This window comes from Lathamus discolor, chromosome 6, assembly GCF_037157495.1.
Source record: "Lathamus discolor isolate bLatDis1 chromosome 6, bLatDis1.hap1, whole genome shotgun sequence".
Taxonomy (NCBI): domain Eukaryota; kingdom Metazoa; phylum Chordata; class Aves; order Psittaciformes; family Psittacidae; genus Lathamus; species Lathamus discolor.
The window spans coordinates 53,600,466-53,615,550 of record NC_088889.1 but is presented as its reverse complement, the minus strand read 5'-3'; the positions used below and the strand labels follow the sequence as shown (position 1 = coordinate 53,615,550).

Below are 15,085 nucleotides of genomic sequence, written 5' to 3'. Positions count from 1 at the left end.
CATAGCTTTGGAATTCATAGTTTTCAGCTTTTTTTTAGAGTGAAGATGCTGAAAACCTCCTAATATTGTGAGAATCGTATATACATTATCAGAATCAGCATGTGGATTTGAAATATATGTTCCTTAACTGTTAAACTACTAAAAAAGCAAGAGGAAAACTTGTTTGGTGCTGCTGACTTAAGACTGCTTCTGTCAGTATCACTAAAGATGACCACCTTGTCATAGTGGCTCCCAGACTCACAAAATCAAGTAATTTAATGTGAAATTTTGGCAGAGTTTTCACAGGAATGTTTAAATTATATTTCATAATCAAGGTAAGCCTTTCCAAATTTGCTCTGTTGAGGATAGTTTTTTGCCTCCTTTCCCTGGAAATGCAAATGTTGACACCATGTTCCCTGCTGTTTCTGGCATTTACTGTCCTAATTGCTGCTAAGAGTAACTAGGAATGGAGCACTGGGGTATTGCCCTCTAGGACTGAGGGGTGTATTTCTGCTAAATCCCAAGTAATTTGCGGAAACTGAGAGTCCTGCTTCGTTTTTGTGAAGCATGCCAGTTATCACTTCTCTGAGTCTTGTGAGTGACTTCAGCCTTCTCCTTACGAATAAACAGAGATTTTGCAGAGGTAAAGATTATGCATTATTTGATAGCTTTTCAGTGGAGCAAGTCCAAGCTAAGTAAATGCTAGCAGTTCTGTATGAATGCCAATTTCTAACCATCATCTAAGGAGTTTATTTTCTTGCAGTGAGGAAAAACAATCCAAGAACGAGCCAGAGCCCTTTAGAGAGCTGGACACTTTAGATACAGAGAGGACACTGCTTTTTTCCAGGGGAGAAGATAGGTAAGTTTAAAACTATTAGTTAATATGACTTTTGTGACAACAATCAGAGAACAGGACACTTCTCGTGGATTAATGACACTTAATGGACTAATGAGTAATTAGAACTGCTGAAGGACCAAGCAATTCATTACTACTCAGAAAGTGCTGTGCCTTTGATTACTGCTGTTGTTGCTCTCTAAAAGCAACATCGAAAATATTCCTGGTGACACGACTTTCCTTGTTCCAAGAAGGTAATTTCTACAGAACGAGGAATCTACTTAATACCTGGGGAATCAGAAAATGTTTCCCAAGATTCCCTCCAGTTCATGATGGCTGATATACATTGGATTGAGGAACTAAACCCCTATCAGATTACGGAGCTGAACAGAAAGAAGGTTCCCAGCAAAACCTTACATTATTTGAATGCATCACTACGTACTTTCCTGCAAAGGAATCAACAGAAGTATTTGCAAACAACAGTACCTGGAAATTTTGTATAAAGTCAGTTTCCCACCATACTAGTGCTCTTCGTTTGTGTCTTGAAAGATGGGCCCTAAAGAATCTGAAGTACAACAAACTTACGAATTAGAGGGACCATTATACAAATGGGTAACTGGGCACAAAGATTTTTGTCAGTTGCTTTTGGTCACAGGTCTGCGATTCAGGACTTATGAATCACACCTACCTGTGCCACACACTGAGACCAGGAGGACCTAAGTCAGGATAGGCAGTCTTTTGATTAGCACAAAGTCCTCTTAATGGCTAAATAGCCACTTGTATTAAGCATATGTTTTTCAACAACTTAAAAGAGAGCTTCAGAAATACATGAACAATGTGTAGTGAGGAAGTATCATCCACAACATGAAGTGCTGGATCAAGTCAGAGTTACTGAGTTCTATTTTTAGCTCTGGCATTAAACTGCCAGTATGTTGGAGAAAATCATTAGTTCTTCTCTGTCCTCCCTAACCTATAAAATGGGCGTAAAAGCAGCTACTACTTGGGAGCTATTTGTAAGCAATGTCAAAGCCCTTCCATATCCTGTGTGAAGTGTGGTTTGGTCATTACATTGTGCATGCCAATTGCTATTATCTTCGCAATTTATTTCAACAAAGAGGCTGTCCCCCTCCCAGATGTATTTCAATATCTATTTCAACAGTAAAGCTGCAATTATGTTTATGATATTATCCTGTTACCATGGAGATGTGTCTTAAGATGCCATAAATTGAGAGGTAGAACAGAATCAGACACATAGAAAAGACTGGCTGTGAGGAGAAACTTTTCCTTATAAAAAATGTATTTAATAATTACCAAGAATGTCAAGGGAAATGAAAAACCAGTGAAGAGTTGTTGTGTATTTTTTGTGAGGTGAAACTGAAGACATACCCTAGTGTGCACATCCTTTCTTAGAGATCACACCTCTCAGAGTCAGAATCACAAAATTAAAGATCCAATAACATCCTTAGCTTACATAGGAGAGCAATTTCTGTGGAAACAAAACCTCACTAAGATCAGATTGCTATCAAATACAGGGAACTTGCATTTTCTCCGCAGGATAATTTCCATTGCTGATAGATAGCACTTCATGTTCCAAAACACAGCAAAATGAGGTATACAAGTTTCCATTCAGTTACCAAAATACTTGCATAATTGCAAGTATTGCAAGGTTAGATTGAGACTGGGTTATAGAAAAGAAATTGTTTAAAGTCAGAGCAACAACAAGAATTTCTGCATACAAGCACTCCAAGAAATATTTAGAGATAAAATAATTAACTGACTTGCAAACTCCATTGGCCATTTACTTTTCCTCTTTATTATATAGGGTGGCCCAGTTAGAATTAAACTTGGCTAGGGATGTGAAAGATAACAGGAAGGGATTCTATAGGTACATTGTGAATAACAGACAGACTAGGGACAATGTGGGCCCTCTCTGGAAGCTATTGATCGGGAGAGCTGGCTATGCTGGATTTGGAGAAAGCTGAGGTTCTTAATGACTTCTTTGCCTCAGTCTTCATTGGCAAATGCTCTGACCACACCACCCAATTCTTGGAAGGCTGGTGGAGGGACTGTGAGAATGATGACCCTAGGCCCACTGTAAGAGAGGATCTGATTTGAGACCATCTTAAGAACCTGAATGTGCACAAGTCCATGGGACCTGATGAAATCCATCCGCGGGTCCTGAAGGAGCTGGCAAATGAAGTTGCAAAGCCACTGGCCATCATATTTGAAAAATCATGGCAGTCAGGTGAAGTTCCCAACGACTGGAAAAAGGGAAATATAACCCCCATTTTCAAGAAGGGGAAAATGGAAGACCCGGGGAATTACAGACCAGTCAGTCTCACCTCTGTGCCTGGCAAAATCTTGGAGCGCATTCTCCTGGAAGGCACACTAAGGCACATGAAAAACAACAAGGTGCTTGGTGAAAGCCAGCATGGCTTCACTAGGGGGAAATCCTGCCTGACCAGTTTGGTGGCCTTCTATGATGGGGCTACGGAACTGATGGACAGGGGCAGAGCAGTTGACGTCATCTACCTGGACTTGTGCAAAGCGTTTGACACTGTCCCACATGACATCCTTGTCTCTAAATTGGAGAGACATCAACTTCATGGGTGGACCACTCGGTGGATAAAGAACTGGCTGGACGGCCGCACACAAAGAGTTGTGGTCAATGGCTCGATGTCTGGCTGGAGACCAGTAATGAGTGGTGTCCCTCAGGGATTAGTGCTGGGACCGGTCTTGTTCAACATTTTTGTTGGTGACTTTGACGCTGGGATTGAGCTCGTACTCAGCAAGTTTGCCGATGACACCAAGCTATGTGGTTTGGTTGATACCCTGGAGGGAGGGAATGCCATCCAGAGGGACCTTGACACGCTTATGAGGTGGGCTGATACCAACCTTATGAAGTTCAACCATGACAAGTGCAAGGTCTGACACCTGGGTCGGAGCAATCCCAGGCACAGCTACAGGTTGGCAGAGAAGAGATTCAGAGCAGCCCTGCAGAGGACTGGGGGGTGTTGGTTGATGAGAAACTGAACATGAGCCAGCAGTGTGCACTCGCAGCCCAGAAAGCCAACCGTATTCTGGGCTGCATCAAAAGGAGAGTGACCAGCAGGTCGAAGGAGGTGATCCTGCCCCTCTGCTCTGCTCTTATGAGACCTCACTTGGAGTATTGTGTACAGTTCTGGTGTCCTCAGCACGAAAAGGACATTGAACTGTTGGAACAAGTCCAGAGGAGGGCCACGAGGATGATCAGGGGACTGGAGCACCTCCTGTATGCAGACAGGCTGAGAAAGTTGGGGCTGTTCAGCCTGGAGGAGAAGAGGCTGCGTGGAGACCTCATAGCAGCCTTCCGATATCTGAAGGGGCCTTATAAGGGTGCTGGGGAGGGACTCTTCATTAGGGACTGTAGAGACAGGACAAGGGGTAACGGGTTCAAACTTAAAAAGAGGAAGTTTAGATTGGATATAAGGAGGAAGTTCTTTACTGTTAGGGTGGTGAGGCACTGGAATGGGTTGCCCAAAGAAACTGGGAATACTCCATCCCTGATGGTGTTCAAGGCCAGGTTGGACAGAGCCTTGGGTGACATGGTTTAGTGTGAGGTGACCCTGCCCATGACAGGGGGGCTGGAACTAGATGATCTTAAAGTCCTTTCCAACCCAAAAGAAACTGAAACTGAAAAGAAACCAGCTCGGTTCCCCCTCCTTGTGTATTTGCACAGTACTTGTACTACATGCAGGAAAACAATGAAGTTACAAATAAAATAGCAAAACTGAAATAACAAGAATATGCACTTAAGTCTGATCTGACTTTGTTTTTCAAAATCTTCTTTCTAACTTTAAATATTTCTGCTACTGTAATGTGAGTCTTCCGACTTCTGCAGCCTTCCTCCTTGCCCAGCACCGACCTCCCCCCCCGCCACCCCAGCATCTGCCTGTTACTATCTTACAAGAACCTTGATACAGAATAACACTGAGCTTATTCCAATGAACTAATTTCAGGAAATCATCACCAAGCCTGTATTCTTCTTGTTTTGCAGAGGAAGTGGTAAATTGGAGAAGCAGAATCCTCCTGAAAACACAGCATGGGTGACATTCATGTTTACTCGATGGAGAAAATTCTGGACTGCCCCTGTAACTGTATTTATGGGGAATGTTATAATGTACTTTGCTTTTCTATTTCTATTTACTTATGTCCTTTTACTGGACTTTAAACCACCTCCACCTGAGGGTCCATCTGCTACAGAAATTATACTTTACTTCTGGGTTTTTACCCTCGTCTTGGAAGAAATCCGACAGGTCAGTAATATATGATATCTTAGTTAATAACACAGTGAAACTTGAAGCAATGGTTTGCATAGATTTGCAATCTTCGTAACTGTACAAGCTTGAGGACGTCAAGTATCAGGTGTAGTTTTGTATAGAAGGGCAATATAAAACTTACCTTATCCAAAATACTCCACCTCTCTCAGTCAGAGCAAGCTCTTCCTCCACCATAGAAATCTGTAGCTCCACCTCTGCTCTTCCATACTGCTCCAGCCACAGCCAAGTCAAGTGGGCTGCTATGATTCAGGTGTCCTTCATTTCACAAAGTATCTCTGATTTCACTCCCCAGAACTAGGTTTTCCCACAACAAAATATTAAAGTTGTAAGTTGTATTCTACACCTGGAAACACAGCAGCCAACCCTGCATCCTTTTAAGAGATTCTTCCCCACTGGGGACTGTTTAAAAAACATAAGCAAATGGATTCAGATTATTTCTGTTTTTCTCAACTCAAAAGATTAGCAGATAACTTCTGGTTTGCTTTTCTTAACTTAAAATAAACAAACAAAAACCATTACTCTCCCAGTAACTGGCTTTGGAATGTCCTCAGCTCAACAACTGTAATAATGTGTGAACAATGGTGCTAGTGTGTTGCCAACTATGGGTGCATAAAGCTGTGCTTTAGACATGAAAAAGCAGTTATAAACATTTACTCTGAAATAACAAATAAGTATTCATTATTTAAGTGATAGGGACAGTGAGGGGGATCCCAGTCTTTTATAATTTATTTGACATTATGCCAGAATGCTGTAACCAGAGGAAGACATGGAAAATATTTGGCTCAAAGAACATTTCATTATAAACCTGTAAAACGTGAAGAGGGCCAGGCTAAAACCCAACTAAGAAACCCAGCTCTTTGCCTAGATAATCAAATGTGCACTCACTGACAATTCCAGTATACAAATGCCAAATCTGTCCATGTTGTTTACATAGCAGTGTCTAGAAACTACATTTTGACTGGAAGTTGTATTGCTTAACAGCCTGAATGCTGACAGTATCTTAAATCAGGCCTCAAAAATTCTTAAGGCTAATGTCAGAATTAAAAAAAAAATACCTATTTTTTTCTTTTTCATCCCACTTTTGTGTTTTAAGATGGTAAACCAAGCTTATGTTTACAAGCCTTTTTCTTATTACAGTAGGAATTTAGTTTTGCTCTTTGTAATGAAAGAGAAAAAGGAAACAGGTATTATGTTAAAACTCACAATGAAATAGTGAAACTGGAAACAGATCAATACTAATGGTTATTTCTCTTTTTCAGAGTTTCTATACAGATGAAGACACAAACTTAATCAAAAAATGTAAACTGTATGTGGAGGATAACTGGAATAAATGTGATATGGTGACCATCTTCCTCTTCATAATTGGGGTAACCTGCAGGTATATATCTGTTCCATGTGATGTGATCAGCATCAGTAGTACTTGCTGAGATCTGATTATTTCATGTGCTCTGCAGGATGCTGAACTCTACTTTTCAAGCTGGACGTACAATACTTGCCATTGATTTTATGGTGTTCACGCTTAGACTTATACATATTTTTGCAATTCACAAACAACTTGGACCAAAAATCATAATTGTGGAAAGGATGGTAAGTGTGCAGTCTGCCCCAGATAAATACTTGTGCTTTCTAAACAATGGAGAGTAGAAAGTCTTCTTTTTCCAAAGAAAATCAGTTTACAATCTGTCTTTATTTTTTATTTTTAGGGCTTGTCATTTTGCATATGTTCCCTTATTTATCATGAGTTTTAGATGCGGTAAATTTGAAATAGATCTTTCCAAAAAGCTCTGTAGTGTAACACACTGGTTCTGATTTACTAATTCTTGTATCTTACCTAATCATTTATCCTCAGATCTGGCAAATGAAGAGTAGAGTGTCTTTAACTTACTGCTATTCCCCCTGCTTCTTAAGCTGTGTGCATTCAGAACAAAGACCTCAGACAGAAAACAGGCCTTGTATGGAAGGGCAGAGCATTTACTGAATGACTGCTCTGCATGGGGAAACAGACTATTTGCAAGAAGTGTGAAAAAACGCTATGAAAAAAGGATAGTTGCAAGTTTCCCACAGGAGTTGTTATTGCATGTACTTTGTAGCTCCAAGTTACAATGAAAATATGTTAGTAGTTTGTGAGCATATGCTGGAAGATGTTGATATAAGATTTTTATTTATTAACTACTCTCCTGCAGGAAGTGAGACATTAGGAGCAGAGTTACTATGCTTGGTTATGCATTGGTATATTGAAGTAGCTTTTTATTTAGGTATGTTAATCTTCTCAGCCAATTAACTCATGCTGCACTGACTAATAGGAGCTCATCTAATTGTAAGTGCTATTATAGAATCTACAAATATTTGATTTGTGACTCACAGCAGAGCTCAGTAAAAGCCCTACAGTCTAAACAAACCTGTACATTGAATAAACATAACTACCAAGCTATTTGGATTTGTCTACAAATGCAATAACTGGCACTCTAACATGACATTTGCTTGGAGTAGCAAAAGGGTAAATGGCAAATAAATATTTGTTCTTGAACATTATCTAGCTTACAGCATTAACAGACTTTTATTGTAAGAGAACAAGTCAGATCTACAGCTCCTGACCCTTCCTTGCTGCATACCAAGCTAAACCTAGGCTCTAAACAAATATTGTAGTATGTCTACTATGTTGGCATCTGAAGTCTTACAAGGTAACACACAGATTAAGAAGATGCAAATAAGAACATAAACAGCAGCCAAGACAAAACCATAAAATGGGAACTTTCATCTTCCCCCCATCCAAGCCATCACAATGCCTTAGCTTTGGTAGTTCAGTGTTGAACCTTACATCAAGTAAAATAACACTGAAAGTTACTTCAGTAAATTATACCTTCTTGAGAGGTTCATCAAGTGGGTTCAAGCAAAATCATTTCCCTTACTTAAACAGAGAAGCAATCCAAGATTGTCTCTCATTGTCTTTCTCCTTTTTTAACCTTGCTACAGAATGGCTGAAACAAGTCTGGTAGCTGCTAAAACAGCAGTTCAACACCAGAACAATGCCTGTTCACAGAGAGACTGCAGATTGGAAAAAACATACTTCCAGACTTGCCACTGCTCTCTCTCAGATACTGTGTTCCTTAATAGAACTCCAAATAACATCCTGGAGCTCTCAAATGCCTATGCAATAGAACTCCAAATAACATCCTGGAGCTCTCAAATGCCTATGCAATAGAACTCCAAATAACATCCTGGAGCTCTCAAATGCCTATGCTTCTGGGTAACCACACAATCCAATAATCTAATTGAAATTAATCTACAGACTCTAACGAACTCTGTCAGATTAGATGGGAAGAGGATGAAGTGTTCCTCTTCCACCAGGGAAAAAATATTGCACTTGAAATGCATATTAGATTTTTTTTTTTAAGTAAGTAAGTGTTTTAGGATTCAATTACTTTTGCTTCTGTAGAGAAACACAATGTTTAAAAGCAGGAAGTCTTGAAAACAGTCTCTCAGATGCATTACTTACTTAGCTTGAGAACACAAGACAGAAGCTACCTGATCTTTGCAGCCTTCAGTGTCTGCTGTGTCAATGGTTCAGTGTTTGTCACTGGGTACTGAGTGTAACCAGGATTCACTGCTCCAGCAGAACTCCAGTAATTCACAGTGAAGCAGTCAATGATACTGTGAGATCTGACAGAAAATCTGCATCTAAAAGGTACAATGAGATTCACCTAAAAGATGTGTGTTTCAATATTAAATTTTAGATGATTCAAAAGCAAGGTTGAAATTTAAAACATGTCTTTATCTAATAAGCTATCAATATAAAATGCTGCTACAGGCCAAGAACAATATAACATTAAGACCAAAAAAGGAATTCTGTGCAGACAACTGTATCGTATTCCACCTCCTTTAACCTAAACAAGCTTGTAAAGAAACAGAATTATGAGCCGTTTCCATATAGAAAGACTACTGTTCTTCGACATTGCTATTACAGTCACCTCTCCTTCTTTTTTCCCCTTCCCTTCTCCTTTTTCAGATGAAAGATGTTTTCTTCTTTCTGTTTTTCTTGAGTGTGTGGCTCATTGCCTATGGTGTGACGACTCAAGCTCTACTCCATCCTGATGACAGACAAGCGGAATGGATATTCAGAAGGGTGCTTTATCGTCCCTACCTTCAGATATTTGGCCAGATTCCACTGGATGAAATAGACAGTGAGGATTTCTTTCTGCCTTAACTTGGCCATTTTTGACTGCACACTTCTGATTAGAGCATGGAATTCCTCCCCAGTGTTGTTCAAGTCTTTGTCCTGCAGGCCAAAGTTTTCACACTACCATGATATAAATAGTGTATTTGCAAAGAGATAATGAGCATTGTGGAATTACATTGCAGCACAGTTAGAGAAGCTGTCTGGAATATTCACACAAGGATTTGCAGTTTTAAATGCTGGCATACATTCTGAAATAATAGCACCCTCCATAAATTTTGGCAGTAGCTTAACATGACAGTATTAAAGCAGTACAGCTCTGACCGTAAGCAAACACTTATGTTTTAGAATAAATATTCTTCTAAAGGATTTATTGACTCTGGAGGTAAAGCTGCCCAGATCAAATAAAGCTAGTAATTGCATATGTGCAATATTTCAAACAAAACAACATAAAAATAATCACAAGACACAGAAATACTTGGACATAAAAGTTCAAAATCAACATTTCTGATAGGTAAGCAGGTAAAATATAGAATAGGTCATCTCCCAAAAAAGTCTGAAGTAATGCCACAGCATTATGCCGGAATAACAGTGCTAAATGTCAGTGGCAATATTGAAGTAGGATTCAAACTTGAGGTAATATAGAAGGAACCAAAAAAAATCCCACAGACATAAGCAAACCAGTAAGCATTCTTTTATGCTCACTCTGCTTAATAAGAAAAAGCATGTCTTACAAAACTCAAAAACGTCTGAGATGAGAGCAGAGGTGTGATTCATCTCACTTAACTTTAAATGCCTACAGCGCGAGCATGAACAGCACAACCAGTCACTCTTATTCCCATTAAAGTAATTGGAAAGGAACAAATATTTTTGGAATTGGATTAATCTTATTTGGACATAGGTCAGATGTAGGAGTCCCTAGAAATGTGTTTATCTCCATTGAGACTCCAAGGGGTGTCTTCACCTGCATAAATAAATGGTTAAAAGACAATGAAAAAAAAATAATTAATTACACGGGCAACTTCCAGAAGGGAGTCATTTGTCCTAGGGCCCTCTAGGGCTTATTCTGTTTAGCATCTTTATGAAACAGAACAGGAGATGGGTAATGAGGGGGACAAAATTTGCTGGCAAAACTGAATTACTGGGTAGTGAAAACTAAAACCGACACCTGAGAGTTGCAGAGGAGCCTCACGAGTGCTAAATCATCAAATGAAATGTATTGTAGATAAATAAAAGGTAATGCACTTAGTGAAAGCAGTCCCAGCTGTGGTGAGCTTTGATATAACTGCCTGCTCTAAGGAATATGATTGTGGGGTTATCCATGGCAGTAGGGAAAAGAATTATTAGGGAAAAAATGGAGAACAAACAAGTAAATATCATTATGCTGCTCTAAATTTGTGGATTTAATTCATAGCTGGAGACAGGATACAGGACTAGACCTGTAGTCTGATGCAGTAGAATCATTCTTACTAACCTTGACTGCAAGCCCAGACATACTTGACTGCAAGCCCAGACATAAAAAGTAGTTTAAATTTAGAATGAAGAATCCCATCCCAGGTTTTACTGTGTTTTCTCCTCTAACCTTCATACTAGCATAAGGACTGAGAAGACACAAGTATGTGCGGGAACACAACTGCTTGATACTCAAAGGTGGTTTGCCTTTCAGAACTCAAAACTAGTCTAAAAAGGATGCAGCCTTTTCAATACAATCCTCCTTTGATGAATGTTACTAAGAAGATGGTTACAGCCTTGTCAATACAACCCCCCTCTGCTGAATGTTACTAAAAAAGCAGCTGTGACAACCATCTTACCACTGATGAGCAGCCAAGTTCTGGTGCAAATCTCTTGCACATTAAAACAGTGTCTCTTCATGTACATGACATAACATTTTCACAGGTTTAAGACACTGGATATTAGTTCACATAAATCATCTTTCAACTGCAGAATTAGCTCAGTAGCTCAAGAAGTCAAAGAACTGCCCTTTTAGGGTTTAAAAGTCTCGTATTTAGAGTCCTGTTAATAGTCAACAAAGGCAGCACAAAAATACTACCACAATATTGGCTTTAAGATTTTAATGACTGTAAAATATTCCAAACAAAATTATGCTGCTCTTTATATGCAGCCAAGCTTAAATCTCATTTTAGTAATCATTATTATCACTGTCCTTGATTTGTATCTTAACAGTAAAGGTACTAAATACATGCATTTACTCACATTGCTGGTTCTTAAAAAAATACGTGTTTAGAGTTATTAATTCAGTCTTTATTTGCATTGAAAAGCTATGAAATACATTACTTCAAACCTCAGGAACAATTTGTGATTCTTGCCATTCTTTGTTGAAAGTCAGATTATTTTTTTTTTCCAAAATGCAAAGCTTTTGTCTCCACTCACATGTGTCAATAGGATTTGTCAAAACTATTCTTTTATTTCTCTATCATCCTTTGCAGCATCACGAGTGTATCCCAGGAACTGTACATTTAATCCACTGGAGATTCTGCACAAGAACTTGCCATCATGTCCTAATAGCTATGCCAACTGGCTTGTCATACTTCTGTTGGTCATCTTCCTACTCGTCACAAATGTTCTCCTTATGAATCTCCTGATTGCTATGTTCAGGTAAGAGTGAATTCAGTAAATATCAGGACAGAGGCTGCAAAGGTTTAACTGAATACCCACATTTACTACATTGCTGTTGGCTATTAATTTTGGAGTACAATAGTAATTTTCCTAATTAATGTTATTTGGGGATTGATAGGTAGACTTCTGTGATCATATAGTTCTTAAGTTCTCATCATCTTCATTGAAGCCACAGTAAAGATAACAAGAAGCCTCTTTTACTGCTAAAATTCAATTAAACATGCATAGAAGGGCCTGGATCCCTGGCTGTGCTGCAGCACCAGTCTGCAGGTGCAAAGCAGCTCTAAACTTGGCAGATTTAACAGTGGGTGATCTGCACATAGAGGAAATGCTTGATGTTAACACAGCTAATAATGATTCATTGGGTTGAAGAACTGACAGAATGTTTGAGGTGGAACTGCCTTTCTGTAAAAAAAGCCCCACAAAACTAATGTATTTGTTAATATTTGAAGACTGCAATTATTTTAACATCTAAGCATTTGCACAAACTTTAAATTAACACTACTTACTGAGCTTTCTGTTCCTTTTTTAAAGTAAATGTGTGACTAAATTTTGTAATAATAAGCTTTAGCATGTTGCAGTAAAAAACAAGTTATATACCTTCCCTTCCCCCCACCCCGCCCCCAAATTACAGTTACACTTTTCAAGTTGTTCAGGGCAATACAGACACCTTCTGGAAAATTCAGCGCTACAACCTCATTGTTGAGTATCATGGCCGGCCTGCCTTAGCACCACCATTTATCATTATTAACCACATAACTCTGGTTCTCAGAAGAATCTTCAACAAAATGGAACATAAAAAGGAACATCTAGGTAAGTTGATAACAACCATCTAGCAGCTGGAGACCCTGACACCCTTCTAGGACATACTGCATAGACAAAACAGAAGAGCCGTTAAGATTCCATAAGACAAGAGTCACAATTTATTTTTAACAGAGAGTGCCACAAGACTACAAATGAAAAAATAAGGCTTATATTGTATATTATAAAGTTTCCCACAATGCACTTCTCTATGCACCATAGTTACTACAACAAAAGTGTCGATATACAACAGTTAAAGAGCTGGAGTGTGCCCAAAGAAGAGCAACAAAGCTGGTGAAGGGCCTAGAGCACAAGTCCTATGAGGAGTGGCTGAGAGAACTGGGTTGTTTAGTCTGGAGATAAAGGAGGCTGAGGGGATGCATTGTCACTCTCTACAACTACCTGAAAGGAGGTTGTAGAGAGTATCAAAGTGGGTCAGTCTCTTTTCCCAGGTAAAGTGATAGAATTATAAGAAATGGTCTTAAGTTGCACCAGGGGTGGTTTAGATTGGATATTAGGAAACATTTCTTCACCAAAAGGGCTATCAAGCACTGAAACAGGCTGTCCAAGGAAGTGGTTGAGTCACCACGCCTAGATGTATTTAAAAGACATGTAAGCGTGGCACTCAGGGACATGAGTTAGTTGTAGACTTGGCAGTGTTGGGTTTATGGTTGGACTCAATGATCTTAGGGGTCTTTTCCAGCCTAAATGATTCTATTATTTGATTTCTGAAGATATAACAATGGATAGGTTTAATGATAGTTATTTCATTTGCTCTCCTGAGTTTTGGTAATTATTAAGTATGAACAAAACAAAAACAAATACCAAATACCAAGTCTAAAAATCTACTAGGATCAGTGGAATTTCCCAATACAGAGGCACAAATTGAGGGAGAGAACATGCTTAGAGAAATCATGGTTCCTTAAAAGTTATAATTCAAAAGACACATGAAATTCACCTAATTACAGAAGGCATTTGGGGGCTTTCTATAGTGGTGGCAAACTTGGCCCAGCTAGTTTAATAGTATCTGATAACAAACCGATTTACTCCTCATGCACAGGCTGATTAATGGGCTTTGTAGCCCAACTGTAAGTCAGACTGGACCAATTCAGAGCCGTTTGACTACGCTCCCTTTCAGACACACTCCTTCTAGCTATCAAAGCATACTGAAGAAGATTCTTAATAAAAAATATTGTTTTTCCCCCAAAGAAAGGAAGTACCTGACTGCTCAGATTATAGATTCACTAGCGTTTGGCGCATGCAGCAAATATACCCTTTTACCAGTCTTTAGGAAGATACAAAACTAGTATGTTACATTCAAAATATGCCTGTGAAATTGAGGTCTATTGTTTGCTTGGATACTTGACAACAACAACAGGCTTTATATTTCAAGGTGGAGGGATTTATTCAGTTTATCCTTCCTATTTATAACTGTTCTAGTAAAGATGTTTACATGATGAAGTGCATCGGAATATAAAGCTTTGCTCATTTAATACTTAGAGGCTAAAATATGTCAAAAGTCCAATAAGGTTGTAAATGAGTTTAAATGGAACCACAGAAATTGGTCCATGCTGTTCTTTAGAAAACTCAGGAGTCAGATCCAACTGCAAAAAAGTCTATTGCCTTCCATCACAAGAGAAAAAAAGTGTAAAAAATACTTATTTTACACTGTATTTTCATAACATGACACTCCTGCAATAGCAAAGGGCCTTTAGCATAGATGCCTTCCATTACCAGTGTAAGAGAGAGTACAATATTTTTGGGGTTTTTTCCTCCTACAGAAAGAGATCTTCCAGTTGGCCTAGATCAAAAAATCGTAACATGGGAGCTGGTGCAAAAAGAAAACTATCTTGTAAACCTTGAACAAGAAAGGAAAGAAAGCAATGAAGAAAGGCTGAAGGCCACATCTAATAAGTACGTTATTCTGACTCTCAATAAATGTACATTGCAAGTCTTCAGCTTTGAATGAGATAAGCATTCAGGTGCTTGTACTAAAATGCAGTTAGGAAATACGCAGTCCGTGAAAAAATGTGCGAAACCAGCATCACTACAGTATTAGAAGATTTTTTGGTACTCCTGAAGTATGTACAATTACAGACCTGTAAGCTCCACCCACATCTGCAGTCAAGCTCAACAAACATCATATTCATGGAGAAATCGTGGAAAAATACTTCCTTTGCTATACTGTAGTGCACGTACTTCCATCCCCTGTAGGAATACAACATAGATTTTTGAATTAGACTTTTGAATGGAAATTTGACATATCTTGAATTATCCCCTAGCCCACAGATGCAGAACATCTGTTTACAGCTTTATGGCATGAGACTAGTTTTCCACAAG

At 39.0% G+C, this 15,085-nt stretch overlaps 1 protein-coding gene across 4 annotated transcripts in view; it reads left to right on the top strand.

Moving 5' to 3' along the window:
- TRPM5 (transient receptor potential cation channel subfamily M member 5) overlaps positions 1-15,085 on the top strand; it is a 40,531-nt gene that overhangs the window by 20,782 nt on the left and 4,664 nt on the right. Inside the window, exons 14-21 of one of the 4 annotated variants that reach the window (XM_065682775.1) lie at positions 743-838; positions 4,851-5,109; positions 6,393-6,511; positions 6,588-6,720; positions 9,140-9,314; positions 11,755-11,923; positions 12,579-12,757; positions 14,527-14,659. In XM_065682775.1, the coding sequence (XP_065538847.1) occupies positions 743-838; positions 4,851-5,109; positions 6,393-6,511; positions 6,588-6,720; positions 9,140-9,314; positions 11,755-11,923; positions 12,579-12,757; positions 14,527-14,659 (1,263 nt within the window). Of the gene's footprint in view, positions 1-742; positions 839-4,850; positions 5,110-6,392; positions 6,512-6,587; positions 6,721-9,139; positions 9,315-11,754; positions 11,924-12,578; positions 12,758-14,526; positions 14,660-15,085 lie in introns of those variants that run through there. The other 3 variants (XR_010613496.1, XM_065682776.1, XM_065682777.1) reach the window with 3 other exon arrangements.